The sequence below is a fragment of the Coregonus lavaretus genome, assembly GCF_964263955.1.
Source record: "Coregonus lavaretus genome assembly, chromosome: 8".
NCBI classification, from domain to species: Eukaryota; Metazoa; Chordata; class Actinopteri; order Salmoniformes; family Salmonidae; genus Coregonus; species Coregonus lavaretus.
In genome coordinates this window covers 1,692,152-1,708,078 of record NC_139995.1, presented here as the reverse complement: position 1 = coordinate 1,708,078, position 15,927 = coordinate 1,692,152, and the positions used below count along the sequence as shown (strand labels likewise).

Sequence of the window (15,927 nt, the reverse complement as noted above, 5' to 3'; positions counted from 1 at the left end):
CAAGACCTACAAACAATAGCCGACAACCCTGAACACAGGGCGAACTATGTTTAGGATGGACGCCACTACGCGCTAGGGTACAGACTGTGCTGCGGTTCTGTACACTGTGCAAGCAAGCTCTGGAGTAATATAGCTCCCATTATATTGTTGGGTTGATAATCAGGTGAAACTGCCCTGGCAACAATAAGAATAATGTATACAGGACGATAACAATGCGAAGAGTTCTATGACAAAGACTGAGCTGGCAGGCTTTACACCTCGTGCTGATCTTTGTGTAGATATTAAATGTCACTTGAAAACGTGGAATACTGAAAACAAGACTGATCCAAAAAGTTCATGTGCATAAAAATAGCTTTATTTCCAAATAAATCAGAACCTGCATGCAGAAGTCAATGATTCATTGACTTCTCCACTCAATTGGAGATTCACATATCTTGTGACAAAAAAAAGCAGCTTATTTTTCCCCATGCAAATGACACGGCTCAATTCAGTTCCCCTGAACAATTCCATAGCAATCCTTCTACAAAACATAAATATATATGGCTTAAAAATGTCTACAAGAAATAAAAACTGGTACAAAATTAAAAAACATGTTTCAAAAAATATTGAACTAGTGTATATAAACATTTAAATCAAATACAACAGCTTAGAGGGGGAAAAGCCCCAACCTGAAAGGCAATCAAATCTGACAGTTAAATTAATACCAAAATATTGAACAAGTAATCTACTAAAACACTGGACAGAAAAAGTTAGTATTAGCATTGGTAGTTAAACGTGTTTACCACTATAGGCTTCTTAGTAGGGATGTGGATCTTTCCCTTCAAAGACGATTCAATACGCATCCAGATAGTTGGGCTCCGATATGATACAGGAACGATGTGTTTTAGTTTGAAACGAGTCGCTACGATTCAGTTTGATTAGAGGAACAAATCGATGCGATTCGGTTCACTAACATTTGTTGCATAAACACATTCCTTTTCCATTCTAAATTCAAATCCGCTGCCGCTAGAGCTCATGTGCTGGGTCTCTCTGAGCTTCCGCGCGTGTGTAAATTGTATAAGTCTACAGTGTATGTAGGCACCAGAGCTGAGCCATAATTAATCAAGTCTAATATTGCGCCAGCCGTTTTACAAACATTTGAATGCTGAAGGTGACTTGCAGATGTGCCAGATCATGGAATAGGCCTACCTCTCCTTGTTCAGCGTGCAGTTTGACTAGGCTACCGATCTTGCCCTGGGGGTTGTTCAACATGCAAAATGCCTCAACATAATTACACGCTTAGTACAACACTGGAGAGGAAGCAGTTCTCACAAAAGATTAGGTAGAAAAAATATAATTTGAACAGAACAATTTAGTGATTTTCTGACTGATACGTGCATACTACATTTGGATCGGTTTGGGGTCCAGCTGACCACTGCACTCATATCATAAACATTTGGACCAGGGCCGATGTGTATCAGTGAATCGTTACATCCCTACTTCTTAGGCATGAAGAAACCAATTATTCCAAGCATTTACAGTAATGATGTTAGTATAGGGAAGAAAACAATTTTGGCATTTCAATATTTGGTAAATAAACGTTCCAAGTTCAGCATTTTATTAAAAATGACTATGTACAGAGATCCCTGGAAGCGTACAGTCCATGTGCAGTGATGATTCTTGATTTCTGTCAACAGCTATTAACCATAAGCTGTTCAAATAGCTTAGTTTATGAGTATTGTAATCACTGAGATGAGGCCTGACATAATAAAAAAAGCTGAGCTCACCAATCATTAATGTATGCATATATGCACAGTACCAGTCAAAAGTTGAGAATGCCAAGAGTGTGCAAAGCTGTCATCAAGGCAAAGGGTGGCTACTTTGAAGAATATCAAATATATTTGGATTTGTTTCACACTTTTTTGGTTACTACATGATTCCATATGTGTTATTTCATCGTTTTGATGTCTTCACTATTATTCTACAATGTAGAAAATAGTAAAAATAAAGAAAAACCCTGGAATGAGTAGGTGTGTCTAAACTTTTGACTGGTAGTGTATGTATGATGTCGTTGTGTTGCTCCTTTTTACAAATAATTTAGTGGTCTGTGGATGGAGTGGGTGTATTCACACAGTGATTTGTCCTAGGAATAAAAGCATGTAGATTTGTGTACCGTCCAAATAAAACACACCCTGGAGAATCAAGCTTGGCCCCTTCTATATTGATAGGGTAGCATGTATCAAGTTATTTTCATCAATCTGGAATTCACTTCAACAGACTTAATCTGTTTTTGACAAAATACATGTTAATCTAAACGGAACCTTTCATGATTTCCCTGCACAGGGATTATTTAAAAAAATAATGTAAAATAAAATGCTACAGTAACAGACTCCTGTAGCACCAGTTTGGGTACCAAGGTTCAGAGCAGGGGGGAGGAAAATAAATATCTGTACCAATGTTTTTACCATGTCACCTCACTGAGTGAAGTTGTCATTGCACCTTGTTAGTGTCATAAAACAGAGGGTGGGAGGGAAAAGTCAAGATTTCGCTGCAGGTTTGCTGCAGAATTGATGTTTATTTTTAAAAAACAAAAAAATCTTGTACTGCATTGTTTGGCAGCTGAAATGGTCCTTTCCCATTCTCTTTCTTGTAGGGGGAAAAAGGAAAAACTGACAGTTAAAGTGTTTCTTCCGTTTCAAAATGAACCACTTTAGAATTCGTGGTGGAATAGGAGAAGCTGTTTTTGTTTGATGGTTTCTCCCTCTTGGACTTCCTGGCTGTACAGTAAGCAGGCAAGAGGAGAGGTTTGCTTTCGAGAGGCACTGGAGAGCAGGCAGGTGGCCCGGTGAAGGTGGGCTTTAGGCGTAGATCTCTGTGGTGGGAGCCTTTTTGTAGATGGGCTTCTTTCCCAGGTCGTAGCTGCCTTCGTCCTTCTTCTTCATGCGGTAGACGAGCAGGAGGATGAGGAAGACAGCAAAGAGCAGCCCCACTGCTCCACCAGCAATCAGAGCTGAAACAAAAACGCAGTCGAATTACAATTAGCCGCACTTGAGAGCGCATTCTTGCAAATAACTTTGACAAGCTTAAAATCAAACCGTATATTTCTGACAGTGAAATTTAACTGCCACAAATACTTCAATAATAACAATTTGACTAGACCAAATAAAGTTAAGTGTGCTGTTGCCTCACCTGCTAGGACCTCTGTTTTTCTGAAGATGCTCTCCTCCCCTGCATGGGCCATCAGTACATTCGGTAGGTGCTCCTCGGGGTTGGGAACACCTCGCACTGACACTTCATTGTTCTTCTGGACCAGTTCAATGTCATTCGGTGTGGGTTTGGGCCTCAGGGATCTGTCCAGGTCTGGAATGTTGTTGTCGTTCATGTCAGGCTATGAGCAAAAAACGGAGAATTAGGCCTACTTGTACTATAAAAAGAGGAAACTTGACTCTCATTTGGTACATGATAGCTAATTATGAGAAACCTTACCTTTGTCATGGTATTGTCATTTTTGATTGTAATAGTAGTTACTGAAGAGAGAAGAAAACAAGTTAACAATATTTCATTATATTCTATCAGCTTGCTAAAGCAAATTAGCAGATTTTTGCAAACACCAACCTCCATCTCCAGAGCCAGAGAAATCGTCATAATCCTCATCTTCCGTGTCGTCCTCATTGTCAAATGTGTCGTGCTTCTCATCGGGGAAGCCGAAGTCGGAGCCGTCTCCAGACGCGACAAGCTCGTCACGCGACACGGCTTGGGTCATCTTCATGGGCATCCATGTCTCAGTCTCCCGCACCTGCTGCCCCAAACACAGCACTTAGAAGCAGAATACTACAGCAAGTAGAAAAACACAGATCCTAGTTGGCATAAGGCTACATTTCCAAAACCACTTTCAACTGTGGAGAAAGTCTAAGCCTACTTCTAGTAGCCTATATTCCAACAACCGCTGTATAGAGTGAATTTGAGAAATTTTACACATAATAATAATATGCCATTTAGCAGACGCTTTTATCCAAAGCGACTTACAGTCATGCGTGCATACATTTTTTTTGTTTTTGTGTATGGGTGGTCCCGGGGATCGAACCCACTACCTTGGCGTTACAAGCGCCGTGCTCTACCAGCTGAGCTACAGAGGACCACAGCTGCTTGAAATCTGCTTAAAGAGAATGCTGGCACTGGCACATGAAATCTGCTTAAATAATTACTGTCACCTACAATGGCTAATTCTCATACATTGTGGGTTTTTATATGTGCCAGTGCCACTGAAAACTTTGTATGGCAAGTTTCCCCTAAATCTTCTGCTTGACCTTTGCAAAAACTATCACAAGTTTTAACAGGAAGTGAGTGGGCCTCTGACTAATCTTTTTGGCTGGAAAGGTAAGACAGGAAGTGACCAACTACAGTAAACAAAGAGTCATCACTAATATCCCCTTTTAACCCTCCACTTACAGTAGGCCTTTCAACACAGACACAACCAGTCACCAACAGTGACCTCCAAAAATCACACGTCTGACATTCAAACTTCAAGTTCCCCCTTCATCCCCTTAACCGTCAAACGCTCTTAAAGGGATAGTTCAGGCAAAATGTATATTTGGGTCAAATTACCCTTACCTAGAGGTGTGTCTGAAGGCCCATGGTGACAGAATCCACAAGAATCCATTATTGTGTTAGCATATTAGCATCGTCAGAATTCATTTGGGCTTGCAGTGCAGAATTGTTAACATTAGTTTGCCATTTACATTAATGAATTTGGACGATGCTGTAGCCAGAAGTAAATAATGGATTATTGTGGCCCTTCAGACAACTCAAGGTAAGGGTAATTTTGACCCAAATATACATTATACCTGAACTATCCCTTTACCGTTATAATTAAGATAATCATGAGGGGCTTAACATAATTGAAAGACAACTTTTGCTAGTCACATTAGCACACTTCATTTCATTGCCCATTTGCCGAGTAAGCACTGTGAATTCTATTAAACGGCAGAGCAATTGAATGGCCCGATCCAATTAAAACACAAGCAACAGGGTCGAGGTGCGAAAAGAGATTCCTAAAGTACATTTAGGCAGAACGTGTTTGGGGTTGAAGTCTTTGGCCCCTTGCACACAGGGCCTTGTCAGATCTCATCACGCTGGGTTGGGTTAGCACTGATTGCTGAACAAGACACCAGACACGGGCGGCCGGTTGGATAACACCTGGCTCGGCTGGGCAAATATATGCCCTGTCTATGATTAATGAAACAGTCATGCATTATTCATTGTTCAGCTGCAAAGGAGGGGGAGAGTTTTTTTTTTACAGTTCTGGATGGCTGCTCAGGGCTGCCTGGGAGACTGGAAGCCTTGTTCCTCTTTTAGCCAGGTGGTTCCTTTCTCTATCCCCCCCAAAAACATGCATAAAAAGGCTCATATCTAGTTAAGCATTTTTATTACGTTACAGTGTTCCATTGAACAAAAGAAAGCAACTTGGGCACATTTGAAAGAGTTAAGTTTAAGCGTTGCTGCTACGGTAATTCAGTGACCGTGGTGAGGAGAGCCCCCAGCAGTTTAACTGCGTGCTGAAATTCTGTTTCAAATATAGTGGTTTGAAGTTAATCCCACGTAAATTACATTTGACTTGAGGGAGGGCAGGGAATGCCATCAGAATCTTCAAACAGGCAGACATTTTCTCCTCATGTTTGCACTGAGGTAGGGCTTGCACTCATGTCCTCAGCACTTTGGCTGACAAAGGGCCTCTATGTTCAGAATTTTAACTAAGACTGATGCGTCCCCATTTAAAGCGGCAATCAGCAATTGAAACAATAACAAAGTGCCCTCCCCGTTTCGGTATAAAGCTGAGGGATGGGGCTGGTGAAATGTAACCACTCATTCATAGACAGAGCTATGGATGCAAGGACTGACCATCCAAGATAAACATTTTAGTTTTAACCATGTTTTTAGGCTAGTGTGTTTACAAACAGTAAAACAAGCTTATATTTTGGGTTCTGATGGGGGTACGACAGTTGAACTAAGCTCATGAGGTATTCATTTATAGGATATTCTTCAAGAATTAAATGGGTACATATCATTAATTTATAAGTAAAAACAAATGGATGTAGCAACTGCTGATTGCCCCTTTAAACTCAAATGGGTCTCCACATGGCTACAGGGACTGATTTAGACTACTCCAGATGTCAAAAGGAGACTATTTTTCCTTCACTTCCTCATTGCATTTCAAATCAAATGCATCCAACTCTGGCATGTCAGGGCAAGTCTCCAGTCATACACATTCACCAGGCAATTCCCCCATTTCATATGGCGTCACAGGCCCCCCCTTTGCTAACTTCTATGGGACCTGTCTAAACAAGTTGTCCCTCAGTAAATGATCAAAGGAGATTCTGAGAAACGATTGGCGGATCTCGTCATCGTTTCAGGGGTTATCTATCCTACTGTGAAGTTAATGTCAAACAGGGAGTTAATCAGACCTGATGAATATTCTAATCCAACATTTCCCAGAGGACAAAAAACAAGCCCAACAAGGGTGCAAACACCCATCCCCCTGCATCTTGTCTTACACAATCAAAACATATCCAATGTGTACTCAACACAATTCTGATGTGCTTACCAACAAATTGGTGCATTCCAGAACGCATGTAAATACTGGCGTGAGGTTAGGACCACGTCAAAATAAAACTGAAGAACAGGGCAGTGTTGGAGTCTAGCTAATTGAGAATTGGAAATTAAAAGAGCCACTGTTTGAATATCATTGTGTGATGCTGCCGATGGAAAATTCCAGAGCTCATTTGTGAGTAAGCCTAAATGAAAGACGTCACAACATTGACCACACGGAGGTTAATCTGTTCTTCAACCTAAAACAAACCCTGAAAATCTAGTATACAGACAAAATCTAAGTACCCATAGACTAAATATAGCAACACTGTACATTGTGCCCTTGTTATGGTTGAGTGAGGAATTTTATAAGTGGCCTAGTTTAGCTGCATAACTACTGCATTCCTGAGATCCACTACTAGCCTACAGTGACTTTTCCAGTTCAATATGAGTTGCTGTTTCTCTGCTCTGGAGCTGCTAGGGTAGTTAATCATAATTCACATTTGGGATTAAAACTGTCCCAGCCCTGTTGGTGTTCCCGTTCTCAGACTTGTGACCACTCAGACTGATTAAACCACAAGTGGTCCATTTAGGGAAAAAAAGGACTCTCCACAGTGATTTCACAGCTCTGTTTGCGTCGTGCTCCAAAAATTAAGCCGCACAAAAGTATGTAGAGAGCGACGCAAGTGAAGCTCCGTCAGATCCTGGTACATTTCCCAATGGAAACAAAACATGGTTCAAATTCGATTTTTGGTTCAAAAGTAATCCCGGAGGCTAAGCCTATATGGTACATTTCCCAATGAAAACATGGTTCAAATTCAGTGTTGGGTGAATACCTCATTTATATACAGAACAACCCAGAAATGCACTACTTGCGCACAACGTATGCTAAATGACATTCAACGGCCAGAGTTGGGGTGGAGGGGGAATTTCTCACACAAGCACTGGACAAAACCCATTCTCTCAGTGCCAACATTCCATCCTCCAAAAGGGATTTATAGCCCAATGGACAGCAATGCAGAAACCAGTATTATGTTCTCTCCACAGCTATTCACTGGGCATTCAATTCACCCCATCAAGAAAAGAAAAAAGGCTAATTCTAGTGCAAATTCTCACGCTTATTTCAAAGCCTGCATTCCAACAAAAATAGCCATGTGCCCAGTAATGGCAAAAGGAATCATTTTGATAGCAGATAAAAGCCTGCAAATACAGTGTGTAGGCCTAAGTCAGAGTGGATAACAAGAAACAGAGAACCTTGTTCACGTTTGTCCCCACATAAGAAACAAAACATTTACCAAATAAAATAATAAGACATGTTTGGTCTACCTACAGAATGTAAGAACAGGGATGCTTGTTAAGCTGACAAGGAAAGACTGATGTAAATAAAGGCCGATTGGTATGACACATGGCACTGATTAAAATGTACAATGAAAATAATAATATAATAAGCCATTTAGCAGACGCTTTTATCCAAAGCGACTTACAGTCATGCGTGCATACATTTTTGTGTATGGGTGGTCCCGGGGATCGAACCCACTACCCTGGCGTTACAAGCGCGGTGCACTACCAGTTGAGCTACAGAGGACCAAAATGCATCAAACAAAAGTATTGTGTATAATGGTATAAGCCCATTGTTCTATTCTTCGGGTCGAAGTCCTGATGAGCTTAGACTAAAACAGACATTCACCCATAAACTTCAGATGGACGAAAGGAATGAGGCTTGTCATAGTTAGGCTTAGTAGCCATCAAAGTAATATATATATATATATATATATATATATATATATATATATATATATATATATATATATATATATATATATATATATATATATATATATATATATATATATATATATTTTATTTTTTTAAGGCAAGCATACAATTGATCAGAGGGCTTTTTTTTGGCGAGAAACAGGAGCCAGCTTCTGGTCCACTAGCTGGGAAGCTTGGCTAATGAAAGGACCCTGGCCATTTAGATCTGTCCAAATCCTGAAGAGGGCCGTTCAAGGTCCGCAGAGGTCAAATTCCAAGGGAAAATGAGAGGGGCAGCCTCTGCATGGTTTTGAGGAATGTAACAGATTCAACTCAGGCTGCACAAGGCTGCTTGGAATCTCAGTGTGGAGACCAGCTTGTTTATCGTGTGCTACCACATTTAGCGACTTCTCCACAGAGGGGTAGGCTATCAAAACAATGGCCCAACTGGAAAAACTTGTAACAGGAAAATGTATTATTAAAATGCAGCCGTAATCCTCCTTCAGTCTCCTTTTCACCTCATTTAACACCCGATTTACTTAACAAAAGGCACATGTCAATACGGGGGATTTTACTGTTTTGTTCTCCATTACACCTCAATAGTGATGAGCAAATAACCAAATGTGTCAGTTATTCGTTTTCTAAACAACTAAAAAGGTTCAATTATTTCAATTTCATTCTTGGGTTTTTTCTGTGAGCTCAATGTGAGGTTTCTCTAGAGAGAAATCAGATCAAGCCTGAACTGTGCAATGTAGTAGGGAATTGTAGTTTCTAACAGGCCAATATTCTAAATAGTCTAGCGTGGAAAACGTGGTAATTAACTACAATGACCATTCTTTTATATGATTTTATAATAAGAAAATTATAATTGAACTTAACTGAATAAAATCGAAAGGAAATGTTTCCCATTACGGAGCGAGTGCGATTATGAAATGGGTATGTTAAGTGTAAAAGTGATCATTTGAAACAGGTCCCATATGCTAGATTTAGAGTTATTTGGCAACTTCAGTTGTGAATGATACAAACCTTGGAATTACTTAGAAATCAAAACATATGGACTGCATGGTGCAACTATAGGCTGTTGATGTAGCAAAAAAAAGCTTGTGCTCTGTTCCTTGCCTCAGGCTGCACAGCTGTTCTCTCATCAAGTGAACAATTTCTCAATTTAATCTCGTCTTTACTAATATGTTAAATTATTTTCGATTTAGAATGGCCCATTATCAAATGGGGAGGAACAGGGTAGGGAAAAAAATAAGTAACCTATATGCACTCCAATAGCGATTGAGGCCATGCGCTTTCTCGCAGGTCCATTTAGTAGGCTACCTTGGTTTTATTGCGCAGCATGTGCTTAATACCACAACATCGCAACAAAACATATTTAACTAAACTGTTGACAGCCCGTCTGCACGCTCGAGAAAGGAATAAAGGAGAGAGAGGAGATGGAAACGCATGGTGTTGAGATTCTGTATAGTTAAAAGGTCATGTGTCACCTAAGTCATTTAAAAAAAAAAAATTTAATCCCTATTACTAGGCTATTCAAGATCAAATTCACTAATTGTAGGCTAACTAAGTCGCCCTGCACAAATCAATGAACCAGCAGCATCGCCTAGGGCTATACGTTCTCTCCCAGACTCATGGATAGACATTTTGGAGCATAGCATAAGGTAACCAGTCCATCCAGTAAGCATAATAATAATACTGTCCACACTCAAAGGCTTGACCAATTATATACCAAAGACATCTTAAATCAGTTTTGTTTGATGTTTTTCTGCCATGCTGAAAATATGCGGTAGGCTTTGTTGTTTAATGGCACAATCAATTTTAATTATGTTTGGGGAGGGGTGTGGGGGCTTGGGCCCTTAAGCTCTAATATGTGTATGAGCAATTTGAATTAATCCTCCATAACTTGCTACATTTGCACACACTGTATATATATGTATTTCTGTTGTATTTTTGACTTTGTTTTGTTTTACCCCATATGTAACTCTGTGTTGTTGTTTTTATCGCACTGCTTTGCTTTATCTTGGCCAGGTCGCAGTTGTAAATGAGAACTTGTTCTCAACTGGTTTACCTGGTTAAATAAAGGTGAAATAAAAAATAAATAAAAAATAAATAAATAATCATCACCTTAGAAAGCCCCGTCCATTTCGTTGGGTTAGGCTTTGAAACAGCCACAACAACCATGTTTGACACTGTTTCAACCTGCTGTTGAACTTCTTTCTTCAAATTGATCATCACAGTGAAGAGTTTGGTGTGATTTTCAATTGCATTGATGTCAGAGTGGTTAGAGGGACAATAGAGCTTTGAATACAAAGCATGTCCAGAGTGCATAAAAAGGGAGATTACAGTGGCACAGGGAATTTTATTGTGGTCATGACTGCCGGTGTGGCAGTAATAAGGTCACCGCAACAGCCCTGTCTAGGCTGCAGAATGATTTTCAAATTGGTAAGGTTGTTTCTCTTGTCCATAAAAATACTCAAGGCTATCAGGTATATTAGCCTACCTTTTAAAAATGAATACTATAGCCGTATCAAGTGTAGGCTACTGTTACTTTATCCTGATCTGGGTAAGCGCATTTGCAACATTCTTCCATTAGGCTACTTTCCGGAAGAAGAGAAAAGCGGAAGTGACAGGATTTCACTTAGTAACTATAGTATGGCCTGCCTTAGCTAAAATCAGAGAAAACGACGGCTGAATTTGAGGGAAAGAAAAGCACGTTGTCACCTGTTTGGCAGACCTGACTTAAGTCACTTGCAGAATATGCATAAAGATTGAGGGCAAAGGATGGACAGACTACAAACCTCAGTCATCTTGTTGAGTATGCTTCTCTGTGGGGTGAAATGCTAGAGTTCCTTGTTATTAATATTTTCTTTCTGATTTGATTTTTACAGTTCCATAGGCAAAAGGCATAGAGCAAGGATAATAGGCCTATTGGTTATTTTGGTCTAAGCCAAATGTTAATGAAAGTGGTATAAAGAATGTCATATGCTAAATAATTTGTTTTATGCAAATGTTGTTGACTTTTATATAAATGCACAATTTGTAAGCTATTCAAAACAAAAGTTGTTTGTGTGATAACTGACACACTCATCATTCATTTGTTTTTTGTTTCCCGCTTATTGAAAGTGCTGCTGCTGGAGCTTAAGCCCAATTTAAGGACATCGATAAACACTTCCAGGGTTTTTTGTACATAGAAAAGTATTGGGCGGGCAGCCTTAGTGTTTTCGTGCCAAATAGTTAATAAAATAGTGTTTTATTTTTTATAAGATCTCTGAGAACTAACAATCACCAAAATAAAAGCTAGACAGTAAGGGAGAACCTAAAATTCACAAAATGATGCATTCGGGTGTATTTGTCATGCCATGGGGCCCCCTTTAATTTCATATAATGTTTGAGTCACTCAGATAGCATAAGCCATGGCAAAATGTGTAGAATTGCAGGAAATTCACTTTAAAATGGCTAAATGCTGTCACTGCAGCCAACAGGAGGGCCTTTAAAAATGTTGGTCAACAACCTTGCCATTGGCTACGCCCACTGCAACGCCCCCGCCACGCCCAACACCCATTTTGAAAAAACCCTGACTTAGACAATATTATAAATATTAATTTATAAATGTAACTTGTCAAAGTAACTTCATGACATGCATCACTTTGGGGTTGACCCACCTGTCTCAATCAATGAGAGAAGATTTGAAATAGACAAAATGGTGGCATACACATTGTTGGATTACTTCATGGCGCAAAATATTTATTTATTTTAATAACAGAGCATTTTCTATATATAAACGAACCACCTGTAACTGGACATTTTTGAAGACATGTTCGGCTGAATCGAGAACGAAAATAGTATTGCCAAGTTAAGGTCAAGATTCTTTGTGCTACAGTAGCTATCCTCTAACGGGTAATGGAGAATCACATTATCCCTTTACAAATCTGTAGCTATGTATTCAGAAGACTAGGATCTGAGGACCATCGGCAATGAGCACCTATCCTTCGGGCAGGGTCTGCTGAGCACTGCATTAGCATATTGCCCAGTCGGTCTCACTGGGTGGCATCTAGTTAGCCTATAACCATTCTGTTTTAGCCCCCTTCCCGACATCTGACCATGGCAATTATTTCCAATTAAGCGGACAGGATTGGACGCTGTCATTGTCAACAGATTACATCAAATAGCACAAGGAAGTACACCTACATCCTGGTATGTGCACGTCTGCTTCATATCCACTTCCAAAAGTTATCAAACCAACTGTCCAAAACGAAACCACACTGCATTAGGCATACTGAATTGAGAACTAGTCTAAACACTGATAGTGTGTTGAGCCATGTTATATGCAGTGTTTGTTTAGTTTGATAAATGATTGTGGTCTTTATTTGGCAACTGGTCAGCAATAAAACATTGAGTCACTGCTGTAATTGAATTATATAGTAAAATGGAAACAGGTCAACAGTACTGGTCAAATTACAATAGCCCAGCTAAATATGGGCGTCCCTAGATAAAGTTTAGGTTATCTGACATGTTAGACCAGTGTATATAACCTAATCTAGCTTGCCCTCTTTCTGAGCTACATGTGATGGATGGTCACCTGCATGATTATCACTACACCTCCCCCACACACCAGACAAATCAATGTATCTAGCTAGCCAGACAAATGTAGCTATCTACCACAATTTAAACACCATTGCTTTCTCTTATGATGGGGAGGCCAGGGGCCACAAACCATATGCCTTACTCTTTCGAAAAATATTTTGTCAATTTAGCTGACTTTGCTAGGTAGGTAGCTAACTTAGCTACTGTAGCTAGTTATCCAGCTACCTGACTAAGCACAATTAGCTAGTTAGACTGCTAAATGTGTAGTTTGGTAAACAATCTGTAATTTTGTAAACAATCAAGTTGAGCAGCTAGCTAAAACAGTAGTTACCTTAATAGCCATTACATTAAGTGTTGGTGGCTAACGTTAACTTGGCTAAGTAAGTAGCTAACTAGCTGATTAGCAGTAATAACAGCTACTACAGTAGCTAACGTTAGCATTGTCTTGGCTTTAGCCAGCTGAAGTAGTAAGGTTAGCTAAACTAAAGCCATTGTGGTAAGTTAGGTTAGTTAGGCTAAGTAAATTGAAACGAACACATCAAGAGATTAAAGTAAAAGTGAGTAACGTTAAATTAGCTATAGCTAACGGTAGCTGAGTTAACGTTACCCGGTATTCTGTTAGCAAGCGAAAATTACTTACCGACTCAGAGTAGACGGAGGCAAATAAAAACAACACGAGGAACACTTTGTTCATGTTTCTCTTGACCGTTTCTTCAACAAAGGGTATTTTAAACTTGAGAAAAAGCGTGGAATGAAATAATGGGTACTTTGAAAATCCTATTCCCACAATCTAAAGTTGACGTTGCCCACTTTATCACCTTGATATTGCACAACTTGTATCCTTCACTTCAGTCACTGATCAACTACAAACGCCTTCAGATTGATCTGTTTTGTATCGCACTTTACACTCCACCCCCTGTAGTAACAGCAACCAATAAGAGCTACGCAAAGGTCCTACTTTCGAATCGTCATAATTTACGGTAAACTCGTGCTCAGAACCCCTCCCCCAGACTCAACAGGTTATTAGAACATATTTACTTTAGAAGTCGATTAGCAAATTCATGGATGGTTAAAATGTAGAATCATGTAGCTACGCTTTCATTAGTGTGCTTGGTGGGAATTGTAACGTGGCTCATATAGCGAGGATTGCTATACTATTGTCATTATTATCATTATTTGTTACACTTTAGACTCGATACTCAATTGAATTGTCATGCATTGTTTTACCTATCTTCCCCTCACTTGTTTATCTCCATGATGACATGAAGAAAACAACAATTACATGTATTCGGAGAGGAAGAGGCAAAGCCAGCATCTTTGATTTACTGAAATATGTGTGCCACTCCTCATGGAAAGTCCGTGCATGGAATTTCTTTACCCGCGTAATCTTCCGGTAAACACTCCCCTTGCGCGTCATAGATGTTTGTGGAGAAACGAAAGCGCGCAGGCCTATTGCCATTTCATGTCCACCACAACCGTTCTTAAGTTATCATATCAACCCTATTGTTATTGTAGGAGTTTGATAAAACTTTGCAGGATTGTAGACCAATACAGTGGTAACAGTATGGGGATGGATTTCTATCAACATGTATAAAATATATAAGTAGCTTGTCACAAACAAAATATGTGTTGTTGTGCAAATATAGAATGCAACCATAAAAAAATAAAAAAAACTCAGTCTGTAAATTTGCCCATATAGTTTCACAAACATATGTCATGATCCAAAAGCAAAGGAGTCATCATTAACAAAAACACGTGATGATTAGCAGATAAATGCAAGACAGGTTTTTTCTGGTTAACACAGCACATTGTACAAACATATTTCTTATTTTGCAAACACAACAGCAGTCAAATATGTTTTTGTGAATGTGACAACATTTGTGACTCCACAGATGACATATCTAACAATTTACATATTTGTGACTTGCATTACATTTATGACTTGCATTACATATGTGACTGCCATCCAGTGGGGAACCCTGAGGGCCTTCTAAAAAAGTATATATTATTTCAATAAAAATTTATTTTAAATTCTATTGAATCTTTTCAAACATTTTAATGATCTTCTGATTTCATCTATTCATTTTGTGTTGGAAATAGAAGGTTTAATACTGAAGACAAAAAAATAACGAATCAGGATTTTTCTTTGGTGGTCTCTGGTTAAAGAATATAGCTGGCTCAGCCAGCCATTGGCTAGGCCTTCAGAAGCTGGCCAGAAGGCCTCTGCCATTCAACTGTATTAGAGCAGAATTTTGGAGTGACAGTGGAATGAACCAATCACATTTTGAATTGGAATGGGCGGAACCTTTAAAAAAAAAAAGGTGATGTGTCTAGGCCTTCTGAAAGACTTAGACTCATCACTACTGACTGAGGGCCAATAGTGAGCAATAGCAGCGGTCTAAGGCACTGCATCTCAGTGCTTGAGGCGTCACTACAGACCCCCATGAATTAATTAGGCCCTAATCTATGTATTTCACATGACTAGGCAGGGGTGCAGCCATGGGGGCCTGGGAAGGCATAGGCCCACCCACTTGGGAGCCAGGCCCACCCACTGGGGAGCCGGCCCAGCCAATCAGAATGAGTTTTTCCCCACAAAAGGGCTTTATTACAGACATAAATACTCCTCAGTTTCATCAGCTGTCCAGGTGGCTATTCTCAGATGATCTCGCAGGTGAAGAAGCCGGATCTGGAGGTCCTGGGCTGAAATGGTTACATGTGGTATACGGTTGTGAGGCCAGTTGAACGTACTGCCAAATTCTCTAAAACGACGTTGTAGGCAGCTTATGGTAGAGAAATTAACATTAAATTATCTGCCGGTGCCAGTGCCCCAGCACATTGACTCTGCACCGGTACCCCCCTGTATATATAGCCTCCCTACTGTTATTTTATTTTACTTCTGCTCTTTTTTTCTCAACACTTTTTTGTTTTATTCTACTTTTTTATTAAAAATAAATGCACTGTTGGTTAAGGGCTGTAAGTAAGCATTTCACTGTAATGTCTGCACCTGTTGTATTCGGCGCA

The 15,927-nt window shown here is 39.7% G+C and overlaps 1 protein-coding gene across 2 annotated transcripts; it reads right to left on the bottom strand.

Moving 5' to 3' along the window:
- Window positions 1-333: 333 nt before the first annotated feature.
- Window positions 334-13,817, bottom strand: LOC311133165 (syndecan-4-like). Of its 2 annotated transcripts, none has more exons than XM_084166606.1 (5): window positions 13,547-13,817; window positions 3,595-3,775; window positions 3,466-3,506; window positions 3,169-3,367; window positions 334-2,989 (listed from the first exon to the last, which is right to left on the bottom strand). In XM_084166606.1, the coding sequence occupies exons 1-5, from the start codon at window positions 13,598-13,600 to the stop codon at window positions 2,838-2,840; spliced, it is 627 nt and encodes a 208-aa protein (XP_084022732.1). In that variant the 5' UTR covers window positions 13,601-13,817; the 3' UTR covers window positions 334-2,837. The 2 variants fall into 2 exon arrangements, with proteins under 2 accessions (XP_084022732.1, XP_084022731.1); XM_084166605.1 differs by having other exon boundaries at window positions 3,595-3,778; window positions 13,547-13,771.
- Between the last annotated feature and the right edge of the window lie 2,110 nt (window positions 13,818-15,927).